Source organism: Arvicola amphibius, chromosome 1 (genome assembly GCF_903992535.2).
Source record: "Arvicola amphibius chromosome 1, mArvAmp1.2, whole genome shotgun sequence".
NCBI classification, from domain to species: domain Eukaryota; kingdom Metazoa; phylum Chordata; class Mammalia; order Rodentia; family Cricetidae; genus Arvicola; species Arvicola amphibius.
The window spans coordinates 141,579,421-141,598,199 of record NC_052047.1 but is presented as its reverse complement, the minus strand read 5'-3'; the positions used below and the strand labels follow the sequence as shown (position 1 = coordinate 141,598,199).

Sequence of the window (18,779 nt, the reverse complement as noted above, 5' to 3'; positions counted from 1 at the left end):
CATATTATTGCATTCCAAAGGACCATGGGTAGAAAACTACTATCTCTTTCGAGTTCCTTTAAGAAATCTAGAGTTAGAAGGTGTGGTAGTACACACATTTAATCCCAGCACTCAGGAGACAAGGCAGGCAGATCTCTGTGAGTCTGAGGCCAGCCTGGTCTACAAATGAGTTTCAGGACAGTCAAGACCATTAAACAGAGAAACCCTGTCTCGAAAAACCAAGAAAAGAAAGAAAAGGAGAGGAAAAGAAAAAGGAAAGGAAAAAGGAAAGGAAAGGAAAGGAAAGGAAAGGAAAGGAAAGGAAAGGAAAGGAAAGGAAAGGAAAGGAAAGGAAAGGAAAGGAAAGGAAAAAAGGAAAGGAAAGGGAACCTAGAGTTCACTAAGATTAGCGGAAGAGGGGCAGAGGCTTTGGCATTTGACTCAGGACAGGCAGAGCATCAGGTCAGCAGCATCTCCCCCCAGGGAAGCCAGGGTGACAGGTTTTAAAAGAATAAGTGACACCAAATCCAGACCATGCAGGCCTTCTTATGACAACAAAGCCAGGGAGACCTGGAGAGGACAGACCAAGGGATGGGCTGAAGAAACAGATCATGGAAGCCGGCATGGAGTCTTACCTTTAAAGTCAAACTGGTAGATGTTTTTTAAGGATTCGTGAAGAAAATAAAAGCTTCCTAGTGCCTGTAGGAGCAAAGAGAAAGACGGGGTCAGGACAGTACTGGTTCTCTACTATGTGAGATTCTGGACCACAAAAGAAGCTTTGGCAAGGAGGGGAGAGGAGACACACTGTCACTCAGTACCAGCAGCTGAGGCAGAGGAGGCCAGGGGATGTTCAGCACCTCCCACCATCTCCCACTTGCCAGCACGGTACAGTGGTGAACTAGTCAGCTCTGAGCAGCATTAATCAACCAACAAGCAAACAGCCACCGTGTTGCTGTCCCAAGCTGCACAGTCCAGGCCACACATGTTTTCAGGAGTGGAATCCTTGGGAGATCTAGGCTCATCTCTCCAAGGTTCACACATTTTATACCACGCCCACCACCATCTACTCCACGACCACACAACAGACACAGATGAGATTTACTATTATGAAAAGTGGAGTTGGAAAACAAATGACTTCAACAATTATGGACTAAGGTATAGAAGTTAATCAGTTCCCACCTCAAATGTCCACACAGGAATAGTCTGGGACCCCACTAGAGTGACCACACAGTAAAGTGTGGTCCCCCAGCTCGGGGTCTCCATGGGAACAGGTCTGGTCCCCAGCTCAAAGTCCACGTAAAGCTGCTCTGACCACCAACTCAACATCCACACAGGAACAGGCTACTTCCCCTGGCCAGAATACCCACAAAGTCTAAGATTTTGTCCCCCAGCTCAATGTCCACACAAGAATGGGTTTGGGCCGGGCGGTGGTGGCGCACGCCTTTAATCCCAGCACTCGGGAGGCAGAGACAGGCGAATCTCTGAGTTCGAGGCCAGCCTGGTCTACAAGAGCTAGTTCCAGGACAGACTCTAGAAACTACAGGGAAACCCTGTCTCGAAAAAAACAAAAAACAAAAAAACAAAACAAAACAACAACAACAAAAAAGAATGGGTTTGGTATTTCCTCCTCAGAATCTACATAGGAATAGCCTGGTCTTTACTTGCCATCAGACCCCAAGGACAGCACAGCAGAAGGCTGAAACCATGTCTGCTGGCAGCACAAATGGCTTCTTTTGGCCTCTCAAAGGTAAAACTCAAATTCTTTTGCAGTAGTGCTTGGTTTTAATTTCCCCTGGCTATCATATGCCACAAAACTCTGATTGTCAATGCAGGAAACTCCACTCCAGTCTTGCAGTCAAGGTGCCTGGTCTATGTGTTTGTACACATGACATTCTCATGAAGCTGGGCCCCATCTGGTATATGCTTATGTGGAATTCTACACCTCCCTCTACCATATTGGCTACTCCACAGTGGGGTGGGGAAGGCTTTATCCAACCCCTTTCTTCCTTATATCATCTTATGTCCTTATCAATCCCCAGGTATCTCCTGACCATGCCCCAGCCCTCTGGCTTCCCACACCGCTCACCTCCATGCTTTCAGCCCCAGCAACTAGTGTCCCCTGGAGCCCTGCAGTTTTCTTTCACTCTTCCTCCCGCCCACCCACATCCTGCCAGGCACCCATTCACAAGGTGCTCTGGGTATCACATCGACCCTTGCCTCTGGAAGATTCCAGGGCTCTGCTGCCTCTCATCCTCTGTCCCCATTTGCACTGTGGCAGGAAGGCGCTCTGCTCTGTGGATAGTCCAGCCAGACCCATAGTCACATTTTCCTCTGGTCACACTTGTGGAGTGAGGCACCTTCACAGCAGAACTTGGAAGCAGCCAGCTTTCAGTTTGCCTTCTTAAGGTTGCATCAATGAGAGAGAGAGAGACTATGCATCATTAAGATGCAGGGACTGAGCCTCCTCTATGGGCCAGAAGAGAAAATTGCAGGGCTGGGCCCAGCATGAACCTAACACTTGCTCCAGGGCTGACACACAGCTCTGAGTAGGATGCCTCTCTACCTGTTTCAGGAGAAGAGGAACTAGAGAGAGAGTGTACTGAAGACCACTTTGAACACTAAGCTTTGTCTCTTACATGAGCAGGCAGACAAGATAGTATAAGGTTTATGATAAACAAACAGAAATAAGCTGTAGTTTTACATCAAAACTGCAGTTCTAGCCAGAAACTCCATGATTAGCGCTAATGAATACCCAAAGTCAAAGCCCAGCCCAGCTTTCCATCATTCCTGCCGCTGTATCAATACAGCCAGGACCCCGCCATCCACCACAGGGTACGAGATCTTGTGGCAGTGTACTATGGCCTGCCGCCAGAAGACCTCTGAGCACAGCGCGTGTTCATAGAACACATCTTGGAGTATTGATTCCTTGCCTCTCCCACTAAAAACAATTAAAATACATTTTACATATTCATAAACCTGTCACCAGTGCTTATTAGTTTTCTGCTAACGAGCAGCCTCCAGCCTCCACGTGTCTCTGCCATAGCTATGAGTGTGGGGTGAAAGCCCTGACACCCTTGAAGACCAAGGCAACACGCAGAGTCCCTGACAAGCTCAGTGTTGGGATGCTGAGGTTGACCTAGCGTAATGCACTCTGGATTCAGACCCCCAGCAGTGCATACATGACAGGGGGTGTGCAGAGGGGAGCTAGTCTGGCCAGGTGGACTGACATTTCAGCAGCCACACTGGCTAGAAATGAAGAGTTGTCAGGCATGTCTCGGGGGAGTGCAGCCATCCAGGCACACTCGAGCCTCAGGAGTGCGGCCACCTGCACAGCTCCATTGACTGAGTGTTACAGTGGTGGGCCCAGCTTGCACATCGGGAGAGTCAGAACAACAGAGGCCAGATACTAGCGACAAGAGTGATGCAGAGTCAAGGTGAGATGCTCCTTGGTTTACTCCTGCTCCAGCTGCACACAAGCCTGAGAGTTTCCTGGTCTAGAGCAGAAGCCCACACAGAAGCGACATAAAGCGCTTAGTAAGTAGCACCTCTATCACTGTGTATTCTCAAACAAATGTGACAAACAAGTTGGCTTGGCTAATCTATCATTTCCATTGGGATGTTGGCAGCAAAGAGCACACCATTAACCTAGGATCCTGTAAGGGGCTCACTCTTCCAGGAAATGGCTGAGTCCTGAATTTAAGCCAAATCGACTCATCAATAGAGACACACAACAGTGCCATTTATCTCTCAGCTCCTATGCATGAGGGAATCACACAAGCATATCCTACATGTGCCCTGAGGTGGGCTACAGCCACTTTATCTGTGGTCAGATGCCCTATGAAAATGTTGGGCAGCTCCCACAGCACTGTGGACTCAACAGTGAAAGTTCCCAGCATGCCCGTGAGGAGGCCCTCCAGGTGCCAGTGCTAGAGCCACTGCTGGGACAGATGAGTACAGGGCAAAAGGCCATAGTAGGAGGACTAGGGGTGTTTAGTAAAGGCAATACGGAATGGGGCAAGCAATACCTCACAAAAGACTGTACCATACTGGTTTTGTTTCTATGGATAAAGCATTTGCAATTCCAGAGCTTTTTTTTTCTTTAAAAAATGAAATCAATCTACAAGCAGGAAAAAAGCTTTGTAAAACATAATAATAACTAATCTTTAGGCCTGCAACCAGAGATTTTAACTGTTCCAATTCGAACTGACAGAATAATAAACCATGAGTAGCTGAACCACTCACACCTCTCCTCCTCCTCACATACACCTCCCCTTTGCCTGACAGATGCCCCAACCCAAGGGAAGGAGGTGGCCTCGCTCCTCTGTGCTGCCTGCCTTCAAGCGCATACACTCTTACAATCAATCTCTGACAGCACTACTCTCTTGAGAACAAACTTCAAGACATCAGAGGCTGAGGCATTACCACTTCCGCATGGTGACATTTAAGTGCCTGTCTTACATTCTGGGCATAAACCCAACTTGGTCTTATTATATTTCCATATCCTGTGGAATTCTGCTTGCTAACACTGTGCTAAAACATTTGCTTCCAGTCTTTCTGCTCTCACCACCACAATATCAGTCTAGTCCAACTCTTCAGTCTGCAAATCAGACAGGCATGTCCTCAGCTACACAGGACTCCTGCCCTGCCCTCCTGCCCTCCCTTTCTTCTTTTTGAAGACAGGATCTTTTCAGATGGCTCAGGCTTGCCTTCTGCATCAGTCTCCGGAGTGATGGGATGATAGGTCTGCACTTTTACTCCTGGGTACCACACTCTCTTCTCTGGAGTCTCCCCCCCCACCCCAACCCGACCCCCAGTGACAACACAATGGATCCGGATAGAGCACCCAATAAAGCCTTTCTGTCTTTCTCTTCCTCCTTCAAGGATGGCCTCCACCCCACCTTTGGTTGATAAGGTCACATGCATTGCACTGGTCCTTTCTAGAAGGTCCTCTGCTGGCTTTATAATCCTCCTAGATCTCTTAAATTGAATCTCCAAATACAGGATGTATGCTATTTCTCCTCTCCTCTTGCTTCCCTGGGAAGGATGGCCTTTCCCAACTCCCGCAGCATCTTCCCATCACCACGTGTCTCCTCTGCACACCAACTCCACTTCATGTGCAAATCTGACAGACCATAGACCCACTGTCTATCTCTAAATCCCATTCTCTCCTCTGCCAACGTTAGGCCATCATCTCTAAATGGGCACTGCTTCTGCCACTGCTATTGCCCCCTCAGTCTTCTCTAAGCAGTAGTGCACCAGCCGTCTACAAGCGCACACCTTCTGCCCTGTGCTCTCACGCAAGTCAGCACACCTGCCATTCACAGGGCTCCAGCACTGCTGGCCATGACGCATGGGCTGGCCAAGATTTCTGTCTCTGGGATTACAACATGCTTTCTTTCTTCTCTTCCAGGTGATTCTCACAGGAACCCCCTGCTATTCCAAGTCTCCATGGAAACACTATCTCCTCCAAGCAGCATAGGCCAACCTAGCACCCCATTATTCCTGCAATACGCTGCCTACTCCAGCTGCCTGAGACTCGCAGCCTTACAGAGGAAGCTCACTGAGGGCAGGAATGTGACAGGAGTCCTCCAGAACAGATTAGTTCCTGGAGGAATTCCATCAGCACATTGCCCTTAGGGTCCAGCTGGCTGAGCAGCTCTGACTTAACTATCTGCTCAAGTCTCAAAAATTACCTAAAGTACAACTTCTGAGAAGCTGTGTACTCACAGAAAATACTCTTCTGATCAGACCCCAAAGGTAAGCCCTGAAAGGACTGGCTTTAAAACAATTTAACAGATTGAGTAATAAATCAAAGCAAAGTTATTTTAGCATTCATTAGATTATAAACAATAATAAATGAAACAAAGCTTTCGTTTCAATCAATGCAGAGCTTTATTGATCCTTCCCTTTATAATAAACTCACAGGCAGCCAATCTAATTGGATGAGGCAGCATTACCGCCTGTCTCCCTAGCATTACTGGTGGTGGGGGCACGTGGGAAAGGCAGCATTTAGCATGTCGCTGTCACAGGGTGTCCTCCTTTGTAACCAGTACAAACTGAGAGCTGACGCATTTCAGCTCCCAGGGCTGGACAGGAGAGATGGCACAAAGCTGCTCCCTCCCCACCTCCTGACCCTAGCCACCAAGCCCCATCCAGGCTGGCTGGTGGCCCAAGAGATGCACACATAATTTCATTCCATCTCCCATCCAACAGCCGACATTAGAAGTTAATTAAATTGGTTGTCCACTGTATTCATCCACTTACAAAGTTAATGATATTCTGTCCCTGAATTAAGGAGCATTTTATAAAGCGTGCACCATGGGAGCTGGCATGTCGTACATGGGGTGCTGAACTCTGTCACAGCTCCTGGTTGTTGCATCTCCAATTAGGCAGCCTGGGAAGGGCAGGGCCCTGTCTGCCAGGGCAAAGCACAAGTCATCCTGACAGTGAGGGTAAACACTACACACAACAGCCACTTAATATCTCGTGTTGGACTACAATAAATTCCACCAGATTAGTAGGCCTGTTAACATTTCACATTACCATAGTGTGGGGCAGTCAAATCAGAACAAGACAGTCTTCAAGACAGGCTGTGGGAGAGGTACATACCCTGAAGGTATGGAAAGGGAAGGGGTAAGACTGGGTTCCTACATGAGACATATGGACTGTATGTTTCTACTGTCAACTAGACACAACTGGAGTCAACTAGAAGAGGGAACCTTAACTAAAGTCTCGATCAGACCAGCCTATAGGCATGACTGGGGGCATTTTCTTGACTGATAATTGATACAGGAGGACCAAAACCAAGACCACTGGGGGCAGTGCCACCCCCAGGCAGGTGGTGCTAGGCTATTTAAGAATGAATGGAGCCTGAGAACAATCTACAGAGCCTGGTAGCCACAATCACCAGGCCTGAAAATGGGAGAAATGGTCAAGGTGGCTGTCTTAGTTAGGGTCACTACTGCTGTTATGAAACAGTGTGACAAGAGCAAGTTGGGGAGGAGCGGGTTTATTCGGCTTCTGTTTCCACAGCACTGTTCCTCATCACAGGAAGTCAGGACAGGAACTCAAGCAAGGCAGGAACCTGGAGGCAGGAGCTGATGCAGAAGCCATGGTGGAGTGCTGCTCACTAGCTTGCTCCCCATGGCTTGCTCAGTCTGCTTTCTTATAGAACCCAGGACCACCATCCCTGGGATGGTATCACCCATAATGGGTTGGGCCCTCCCCCATCAATCAGTAATTTAAAAAATGCCATACAGCCAAATCTTACGGAGGCATTTTCTCAACTGACATTCCCTCCTTCCAAATAACTCTAACCTATGTCAAGTTGACATAAAAGTATCCAACACAGTGGCCAAATCACAGGCCTGGGTAGCCACTGAGTGTGAGAACATGGACAGTTCTGCCATGAAATGATGAAGTTACCAGCAGGAACTAGGGGTGGAGAAGAGAGCAGGGATAAAGGTCCAGACCCAGGGAGCGTCAGGCAAGAAGGAAAATGAATAGATAGTGGAACAAGGGGGTGGGTAAGGGATGAGAAGTGTGGTGGTGGGGGCACAAAGCAGCCAATAGGGATGAGGAGTGATCAATGGGGACAAGGAGTGGCCACAGAAGACAGGAAGCAACCTAGGGGTAAGCCAGGAGGATGACCACAGGAGTACAAAGTGACTGCCATGCCAAGAGCAACGGGGACAAAACATATGCCCAGAAAGCACAGCATGGAAGCCAGTAGTGACGTAAGCAGCCAAATGCACACAGTTAATTTGAACCATTTTGACCATGCATGGCTTAGCTGTCTTTACACTCTCTTCAAGATGTCGGACGGGCTGGACAACTTCTTGCCAGAAGTCAAAAAAATTACTCATAAAAGGAGGGCAGGAAGGGGTTCTCCACTATGTCCTGCAGCTTTGCACGGACAGTGGTCCTCAGGATGGGCCATTTCTAGCTTGACTGAAGACATCGAGTAAGCATGATGTAGATGAACAAGGTACTCCAGCAGAACTGGGACGTCATGTGCACAAGCCAGCAGGTGCCTCCTTGGAGGCATACAGTCACCTGCTTTGCCCAAGTCCATCTATTTTCTGGGTGGCTGAAGACCACAGATGGGAAAAGCAAGTCCTGCTATCTGTTTCACTGTGGCAGAAGGTGTGTGGACAGGAGAATGCAGCCTTGCAAAATTCATACAGCATGCTGTGTCTATTACATGCCTCTGCCATGATAAGAAAGGATAGCAACCCTGAGACTTTCTGCATAGTTAAAGCTATGAAGACCAAGCTATGTAAGGATGGGGCTTCCCATACAGGCATCTAGACCTTCACTGGCACCCCTGAGGTACCTTCCTTCTCAGACTTAGAGCCTATGCACCCTAGAAGTTTTTTGATAACATAGAGCTTGCAAACTGAATTTTGATAATAATATAAAAATCAAAATAACATCGAGGTTTAATTATTAAATTTATTAAGTTATACTTTTTCCATATCTAAATGGTTTCAGAAGTCAATCAATAGACTTTCATACCAATTAAATTATGTGATGAGTTTACATCCCTACAACAGCCCTGACTTCTCTTTTGGCTTTTAAAAATCATTAGCTTTTCAATTACAATCCCAGTTATGAGCATTATGGATATAGGATAATTAAAGCACAATGCACTTTAAGAGAGGCCAGCACCGAGCAAGGGTTGTTTACAAAATACCTCCCACCATTAGTGAAGTGCAGGACACAGAAAACACTGCAGGAAGGCTTTAATTGATTTTTGTACTTCAATTATATTGGGGAACTGCCGTCTACTTCTGTTCCAATCATTTAACTTAGTTCCAAGCTCGAGGAACTGCTGCTGTGGTGCAGCTCTTCCAAGGGTGTTAGGAGGGAGACTCTAGGTCCTAACGGCCACACTCCGGGTCTGACATTCCTTAACTGTCACTCCTTTAGGCTGCAAGGCCTTGAAGCGAGAATGCCTCTTGCTCCTGTCCTTTGTGATGGACCTCTCTCTCACAGATGATCTATCTTACACACCTGACATCCACTTATGGAGACCCTATTTCCCATCTCATCCCTCTTCCTCCCTCCCTTCCTTCTTCACTTGGGCCGCTGTCTAAAGAGCATCCTTCAACATTTATCTTTCCTGCGGATCTGCTGGTCCTGAGTCTTTTCCGATTTCATGTGAATAAGAATGGATTTCTTACTTTGACTGCCCCTCCCTTTGATCTGGGGAGGGGAAGAATCTTGCTATGCAGGCCCAGGCTGACCTACTTACAGGTCCACACCATGGTCTTGGTTAGGCTTTCTATTGCTTTGATGAGACACCATGACCATAAGCAATGTGGGCAGGAAAGGGTTTGTTTCACTTATATGTTTCCACGTCACAGTCCGTCACTGAAGGAAGACAGGACAAGAACTCAAGCAAGGCAGGAACCTGGAGGCAGGAGCTGATGCAGAAGCCATGGAGGGGTGCTGCTTACTGTGCTTGCTCCTCATGGCTTGCTCAGCCTGTTGTCTTATAGCACTCAAGACCACCAGCCCAACTGTGGCATAGGGATAGGCCTCCCCATATCAATCACCAATTAATAAAATGTATCACAAGCTTGCCCACAGGTTATTCTGGTAAGAACATTTTCTCCATTGAGATTTGCTCTTCCCAAATGACTCGAGCTAGTGTCAAGTTGACATAAACTAGCCAGTACAGCTACCATTCCAGCATCTCCTTCACTCTCAGATGATCCTACGAGACAGAACTCTGTATGCAAGGCTCCCTGTGCCATATTCCCTGCTTCTTTGAGTTGTGCTGGAATATGAGCTGTCAGTTAATGGTTAATTCTTTCTTCTTCTCTGCTTTCAATTGCATTTTAATCTATCTGGTATGGCTTTATTTTTCAATTCTGACAGGAACTCCTTGGGATTGCCAGTTCTGTATAAAGACTTTCCATAACTCTAGAAGTTTGTGACTTATCGCCCCTCCCAAAACAATTTCTGGGGCTAAAGAGATGTCTTGGCGGTTAACAGCATCCACTATTCTTGCAGAGGACTGAGGCTTGTTTCCCAGCATCCACATGTCAGCTCACCACTGTCTCCAGTTCCAGGAGATCCAACACTTTCTGGGTTCTTCAGGCACCAGGTACACATGTGGTACATATACACACATGCAGTCAAAACACACACACAAAACAAAAATAAGTAAATTAAAAAAATATTATCTCTATCCTTCATCCTATCTCTGCTTATTTCCAAGGTTCTCCCTATACCAGCCAACTCTGGGCCATGTGTGCTTCACAAAGTGCGCACCCAGAATGTGGCACGCTCCAGATGGTATTTCCTTCTGTCCTATCTGTACCCCACTGAGTATATTTTCATCCCTGCAGCTTCCAGTAAATGCAAAGCATGAATAAAACTTGTTCTACTTTTAAATTCTGCAGTTGCCAGCAGCCCATGAGCCTACCTCTCCCCACTTAGGAGAGTGATAATGGCCACAGAAGCAGAAAAGGTCAGGTGCTTGTTGGGTGAACAAAATCAGGATGCAAGGCTCTCCTCCTGACTCCTCCACCCAGAGAAGGCTGCTGACAGGTCTCAGTGTGCAGGGGCCTGTCCTCAAGATCTAATGTAGTCCCCTAAATATGTGACAACATGTCACCTCCTAGCCGACAGTTTCACTGCTGGAATCACTCCACCCTATCCTGTTTCTGATCATACAACATAGGTCTAGATCGAGGACTCCCTGTGTAATCCTGTGCCTGCCTCTGTTGGGCTGGGAACTGTCATCAAGCTACTGAGAACTTCTGCCTGTGTTTTTCCTACCACACAGGGGGAGTGAAAACACCACTGGATTCTTCAGATCCCCATGGTCACCAAGCACTATGGGCTGATGTCAGGAGCCAATGGGACCCAATGCTCCTATCAGGAGTGTCACCTCTTTCAAACCTATTCCCTCAACACACAGGAGTGTGATGCCAGAATACAAAGGCCCAGCACAAAGTTTCTGGCCTAGAAGGCTCTCCAGCTCCTCGCTCCCCAGCAATCTCAGTGCTTCCAATTCCTCACCTGAACATGCCTCCCTCGGTCGGAAACATGACCTCTGCCTCAACCAGAAAGAAAGAACCAAGGCTACCCCAGAAGAAAAGGGGCTCCTCATATACTATCCCCAACCTGGTACTGAAAGCAGCAGGGCTTGGGGCTTTAACCATCCGCAAGGAGACCTTCACCTCTTTTCTGAGGCAAATCACGAAGAACTCTTACGGGAAAGATGTCCAAAACAAGCTATCTCCCACTAATGGCCTTGTTATAAATTAGACCTTACTGACAAAGACCAAGGAAAAGTGACACCCATCAAGCGGACCTGATGTTTGCACTTTCCCAGACTCAGCACCACTGTACTGACCTCACACGTGTCTGTCATTCTCATTTAGAGAAAGAAATGGTGCCAGAATGGCAGGACAGAAGCAGGCAAGTACAGGTCAAGGGAGAAGGGCACGCCAGCAACCCCAGGGATGTGCCACTGTGGGGCCTCCTGGAAGGCCATTGAGAATGGCACTGGTGCAGCTGAGTCCTGGAGGTCACTTGTGTCCTTTCTTACTGATCAGTCTCATAGGTGAGTGATGACAAGCCTGGGGGAGGGGAAGGTGGCAGGTAACATGTGGGAGTCTAGTGACACAGAGAACCCAGGCTGCAGTGGAAAATTTATTTCGAAATGTTGGGCATCTAGGTTTTGGTGGAGCCAGAGACAAAGATTTTCTGGAGGAGAGTTGTGAGCAGTGAAAGAAGTAGAGATGAAGAGAAGAAAGGCTGAGGAGTGGCATGGGACATGCAGGGTCACAGAACCGGGAGAGACTGCAGGCTGCAGATGGGATTCCCTGCAGTAGCCAGTATACACAGAGCCAGAGGAAAGGGCACCTTAGGTGAGGGAGAAGTAAGCTAGAGGTATCAAGATGGAACTACCACATAAAGACCGGAACGTGGATGAGCCTTGAATAGAAGGGAAGTTGCCCAAGTAGAATGGACTGAGTTTCTGCCAGGCCAGAAATGAAGCACACAGTTGCTTCATTGTAGAGACCCAAGACTAACAGGGTCTCTACAATCTAAAACAAAGTCAGTGTGCAAACACAAAGAAGACAAAGGAGTGGGGAGAGGAGTTGGTAGAACCAGCTCTTCTAGAAATTAAGCTCTGGGATCCTAATCACATTCACATTATCTCAACCACCCTTGCCTCCTGCATGGAGCAGGAGAGAGGGGAGCTCTACATGGCTCCATACCTATGAAGTCGTACCAGTCTGTTCTCATTAGTGGCATACAGTATTCTACAATGGGACACTGGTTATAACCTATCAACTGAAGGAGAAGAGATTTTGAGAAAAGGCTAACCCATTCACATGTAGCTGCCAGTTCCCCAGGGCATCTGAGTCTTGTTACTTCTGACTTATAATGCGGAACTTGAAGCTTCTTTCCCCTTCCTACTACTGCTAATATTCCCAAAGCTACACAGAGGAGAACATGTATTTCCCCATGTTCCAGTTCAAGTTGGGCCTGGTACACTGGCACCATCAGTGGGCCACTTGCCTGAAATCTACTAGCCAGTGCCACATACTCTACGCTCAGCATCCCAGTTTTGCCCTTGGTGACAATGGACAAGGGTTGAAAACAACACCCAGTAGGTTGGCTGTGCTCAGTGTTCATTGGCTGCCAGGAATCATATGGGATCACAGAGGTGCTCATGAAAGGCTATGGAAATCAACACATGAAAAGTACCATCAAAAAGTACCAACCACAAGCTCTGCAACAAGCCTTAACTTCTCAAGAAGAGAGGTCTCCAGGAATAGGAGGCCTTCTAGCACCCTGTGCACACTAGCAATAAGGAGGCCTTCTAGCACCCCTGTACACTAGCAATAAGGAGGCCTTCTAGCACCCCTGTACACTAGCAATAAGGAGGCCTTCTAGCACCCTGTGCACACTAGCAATAAGGAGGCCTTCTAGCACCCTGTGCACTAGCAATAAGGAGGCCTTCTAGCACCCTGTGCACTAGCAATAAGGAGGCCTTCTAGCACCCTGTGCACTAGCAATAAGGAGGCCTTCTAGCACCCTGTACACTAGCAATAAGGAGGCCTTCTAGCACTCTCGTACCTGTGAAACAATGAAACCTAGTGCCTGTATATGCTCACAGTGATGAGCCCTGCCAGCATCCAGTAAAGAATTTGCAATAATGAGCCCTTCGGGGGGTGGAGGCACATACTTTTAATCCCAGTACTCGGGAGGCAGAGGCAAGCAGATCTCTGTGAGTTCAAGGCCAGCCTGGTCTACAGAGTGAGTTCCAGGACAGCCAAGGCTACAGAGAGACCCTGTATAGGAAAAACAAAAGGCCCTTCTAACACCCCATGCACACTCACGTCCACCTTGAGAAACATCGGCACTCTTTCAGTTCCCTGATTATACTTTAATTCAATCTCCAGCCCACAGTTTAAAATAAAGCCATTATGGATAGTGACCAAGAATTTCATCACTCCCTGGTGAGCATAAAAGTCAATCACTTAAGTTTTTATGATGTAATCTAAGAAAAGCAGACCTTTCTGAGGTTAAAAGATTTGATGGGTTCTCATTTTAGCCAAAAAGAATCCATCAGATACACCTGCTTCTGCGACAGAACTGCCTTCTCCCTTCTCACACTATCTACCTAGCATCTAAATAGTTACAGCAACAGGTCCGCACCAGAAAATTTAAAAACCGGGAAGAGGGACAAATGGCTACCACACAAAAACAAAAATGTGGCATCTCATGGCATCTGTCCATACACAGGGATGTGAGACTAAAGTCAGGACTACCCTTGAAATGTCAACAGTAGTGCAGGGACACCTTCCCCCACCTTCCCTCAGATACCTTGCTCTTACCACTGGACCACCTGCGAGGGCCTGTAGACATGAGAACATCTATAACCTGGAGTCACTCTGTTGGACGCCAATTGGAAACAAGAAAAAATAACAAACACTGATAAAAAGTTGCACCTGAAAAATCTCCACTCTAACTTATGCTCAGTGTACTTAGCAAAAGGTCAGAGCTCCGGAATCTGCTGGATAAATAAACGCCGGTGAGGTGGATGAATCACTGGAGAACTGGCGCATGGCAGCGAATGAATAACCTGCAAATGCGTCCCAAACCCCATTATTTCCCCTTTTCCAGAAGCCCAAGATTCATGTCCTCGCATGCCGCCAGTTCATTACTAAGAACTATCATCCCTCTTCCGGCACACGCCAGGCAGTGTGCACAGCCCCTCGAGGACCCTTTAATGTTTAATTCCCCATCATCCGCTCCGCTGAACAGCTTAATCTCTGCTTGTATGATCAATACTATATCAGTGTAAATTAAAATGACAATTTTAAAGTAATTAAGCCTGTTAATGCTCGATTCAAATGTCATTATTTGCACTGGGGATCGAGGAGAAATCACACCGTGTCTGAGGTGACAGGGAGACGCTTGAGCCTCCTCACCCTGCTGTATAGTGCCACTGGAGGCTTTAGCAAAGCGGATTAACTTCTGCCTCGCCCTGCCAGGGTGCCTATCCAATTTCTAAAGAGGATAACACAATTTGATGAATTTAATTCCAGCTACAAACTCAATTATTGTGATAATAGATGAAAACTGGGAGGGACTCTAACAAGACCACGTTTTACAAATACACTTACCTCCACAATGGGATGCGGCAGCAATGGCCTGATTTGATTTGTCCCCTCTCTTTTGAAAACCCTTTAAATAATTATGACGGTTGGAAGGACAGCCAACATTTATTAAAGAGACTTGCTCCAACCCACAGGGACTGTGGCTTAGATAATATGGGTCACATGAAAGCGCTTGCTGTCCCAAGCTGTACAGCAGCATTTATGAGACAAGCTCCGTGTTATCATTGCATTGCTGGGCTCATAAAGAGATACATAAAACTCGCCAGCCATGGACCAGAACTACCTGAACAATCCTGCTGCCCAGCTCCAGCCCAGGAGCCAGGAGCCAGTCATCTTTTCTGGGTAGACAGTGGGGACAGTAATACAAAGAAAATGAAGGGGGAAAATCACCCCTCTGCTCTGATTCCTAGGAGCCAAGTGTGCAGTGGGAGCAGGATATCTATAGTGTTCACACCAGCACTTCTCCGCCCAAGGGCTGGGGCTGCCTCAGGGACAGTGGCCATCACTGGGCTCTATCCATTACACCAGCAATAAAACTGACAACCAAACATTCACTTCAAGATGAAGAGCAAAGTGTAATAATTTCCGTTTGAGAGATGTTTGCACACTGAATGGCCAATCTTTCAGACCTACTCAGATAATTGCAGGCCCTAATCTGCTATAGGAGTTGGATGGGAGGGGTGCCCATGCCAGGGAAGGATGCACACTTAAACTATCTAAACCTCAAACATTCTGCAAGAAGGGACATGTACACTTAGTTTTCACATGCCCCTGCAGAGCTGAAGGGCTATATCATTTCCTCGTCCCCACATACATAATCCCTGTTCCACATGCTTGTGTCCCCCTCTAACAACCATTGGTAGAAATCAGTTTTAACATGAGTAGAAGTGCAGCACATGTTTAGATGTGTCCTCTTTTCTGCTGAGTGTAAGTACTTTCTAGAGTTTACAGATGAGCAACTAGAGAGGAAGTTACCTTCAGTAAGAAGTTCTCATGCTGTGGAGACAGACCCCGAGATATTCTGTTTTAGGAAAATGTCACACAGGAATGGCATGGTTAAGGCATCCTTAACTCTTAACCAAGGGAAAATGTTACACAGAAAATTCCTTCAAATTTTACCACTACTTTGCCTTGTATAAAATGAGAAACTGGGCTAACAAGATGGCTCAATGGGTAGAAATATATGTACCAAGACTGATGACCTGAATTTGATCCCTAGAGTCCACATGGTGGCAGGAGAGAACCGGGTCCTAAGAGTTGTCCTAACTTCCACTTTCAGTCACCTGCACATGACAGACATATGAACAAATATTATAAAAACAACAACAACAAAACTAAGATCTTCTGAAAAAATACAAGAGACAAGAATGTGGGGAAGCTGGCTTTGTTTTGGGAAGGGCATTTTCATGACTGTCAGGAGTAGCTCCCCATGTCCCAAAGGCTTTGTGGTGCATTGCAGCAACCCTGAGACATTTGGGACGATGCTTTCTGGTGATGGCAGCCTGGCACTCATCCTCAGCCTTTATAAGGATGAGGGACATCTGCAGAGGTGGGGCCTGGTCATGTGAGGTTTAAAAATGGGGGCCCATGCCAGATCGGCTATAGCTTACTCTGGGCTGGCAAGCTGGGGCACCAGCCCCGCCACCCGTTTACCACAGTTCTGGAAAAGGAGGGACAACCTCTGACAGTGCAGTTCCTCCCTATAGTAAACTGTGAACTCCACCACAGACAGCATCGACTGGAGAGTAAGAATCCAGGCACAGAAGTCATGAGCTATGTCCTCCTGCATTAACCTCTTCATGTAAGCAGGATTCTGTTTAAAACTGCAAAACAGTGAGCCCAGTCTAAAGGACATGAATCCAAAACAGATGAGGACTAAGTAGAAAGACTAAAGACCAGAACCCTAACCACCTAGTGGAGGCACAGTGAGAGCCCACTCTTGATCACCACACCCTACAGTTATCATACTGACTTACACCCACATGTGTACATACCTTGGCACTGGAGGCTAACCAGAAACAAGAGACTGCTCAGCAAAACTGACCCTGGCCACCATCTCATGGCTAAAGGGTCAGCAGGGTACAACTCTGAAACATGGTTAGAGTACACACTGGTCTATCAGCTGCCCAGACTGCTGCATCTCAAAAGTGGTCAACTGGCCCACAGACAAGAGCATCTCCCTCTAGCTAGGCCTGGCTTTAGAGACACATGCTACACAGACAGGGGCCAGGTCAGATGCTGAAGTTCCCATCGTCCTTTTCCGCAGACCAGTCAAACCTTTTTCTGGGCACTGAGCTATAGACAAGGAAGTGGTGGAGGACTTGGTGAGAGTGCAGAGACCCAGCCACTGAAGCCACATACAGCTGGCACACATGCAGAGACCTTGACCTGAGCCCACTGCAGGAGACCCAGCCACTGAAGCCACATACAGCTGGCACACATGCAGAGACCTTGACCTGAGCCCACTGCAGGAGACCCAGCCACTGAAGCCACATACAGCTGGCACACATGCAGAGACCTTGACCTGAGCCCACTGCAGGAGACCCAGCCACTGAAGCCACATACAGCTGGCACACATGCAGAGACCTTGACCTGAGCCCACTGCAGGAGACCCAGCTAGCATCTACATGAAAACCTTTGGGTCAGAGGAGAAAAGATCCTAGAGTACCCCACGGAGTGCAATAAGGCACTCAAACTGAACTCTGGAGGACAAGGATCCAGAATGCCTCTGCATCTGAAGTCAAGCTTGTCAGGCAGGACAAAGGGGATACACTGCTACACGAGATGCTTGGTCTCTGTCCACAGCACAAAGATACCTCAGGGAGACCAGGCATGGACAAGGCAGAGGCTAGGGTTTGCTGGAACTCCCAGGGAAAACAGAGTCTAGGCAAGCAGGGCAGGGCTCACAGGGGACCCCAAAGAGAAACGTCACTTGAGGCCAAATAAATAGAATGAGCGGCTACACTGTGAGCACCAGCACTATTTTTTTATGTCCACTGCTTCAGTGATTTTCTGTCAAAAAATGCTAACAAGCATCAAAGTCCTTAAGAGCTTTACAATCTTTCAGTTTGTTCACCAATACATTTCCTGCAGTGTATTTGTTTCCGAGGCTCATGTGACATGGCCCTCCATCATGCCTGTCGGCAGCCTGATGGATCTGCCGCCACCAGGCACCTGGCTCAGCTTCACCAAAGACCTGTTAGAGATTTCTCACCAGTGAGCACAGCACAAAGATAGACATATAGTAACTGAGGCCCTAGGTGGGAAGTTGTCAGGCTGGCCTGGATCTGTAGACCACGAGTATCAAGCCTCTAACACCCCTCCCCATACATGCAGTCAGTTTCCAACTCAACACTGTTCTCCTGCTGACAGAAACCAGGGCCCCAGACTCACAGCTGACTGGCATAGGCACCACCAGCAAGTGACCTATGGGAGCAGGAGGGAAGGCCAGGACAGATTAGAAGCCATGATTACAAACACAGGCCTCTGAAGGCTTTGGGGACAATGACCACAGAACCGGCCTTTAATGCAGACACAATGTCCACAGTTTTGGAAGTGGAGGACACCTGGGGGGACAGGCAGGGTCATGGGACCAGGTATCACAATTATCTGGAGCAGACGGGTGGCAGCACATGGCTCCTTGTTACCCTTGGTTGGATGAGGCATCTTCCTGGTCCTCAACCCCCAGCCCCGCCCCATGGACTCCTGGAGCAAACTTCCTAGTACCAGGTACAGGCTCATGTGTGAGGTCTGAAGCTTTATGCATTACACCTTCGATGACAGGTGGGTCCACCTAAAATTGGAGCAGTCCAGAGTCCGGACGGGAGGGGGTTTCCTCACTTGTAAACAGGACACTGTCAGCACACAGCAGGGACAGTGCTTGGTACTGGAAGTTGGGCTGTTGGTTTGAAGGGGCACTCAGAGACAAGGACACTGCCCTTGTGGCCAGCAGGTAAGCACCTTTCACTCTCACCTGCCATTTTTGCTTCTTACTGATAAGTCTGTTCAGATCTCCCCCCATGTTAAAAACCAGGTCCTTTGCCCTACTTTTATTGATTGATAACAGTTGTTGACATGAAGAACTTCCAGTGAAAATTCTTGATCATGTTGTCCCATGGGCTGTCAACTGTCTCTACTCTTGCAAAA

General features: G+C 47.7%; 1 protein-coding gene across 1 annotated transcript in view; it reads right to left on the bottom strand.

Annotated features, from left to right (window-relative positions):
• The window catches only part of Inpp5a (inositol polyphosphate-5-phosphatase A), a 192,059-nt gene that overhangs the window by 72,643 nt on the left and 100,637 nt on the right, over positions 1–18,779 (bottom strand). The window contains exon 5 of the mRNA XM_038334393.1: positions 615–678. Coding sequence (XP_038190321.1) covers positions 615–678 — 64 coding nt within the window. The remainder of the gene's footprint in view (positions 1–614; positions 679–18,779) is intronic.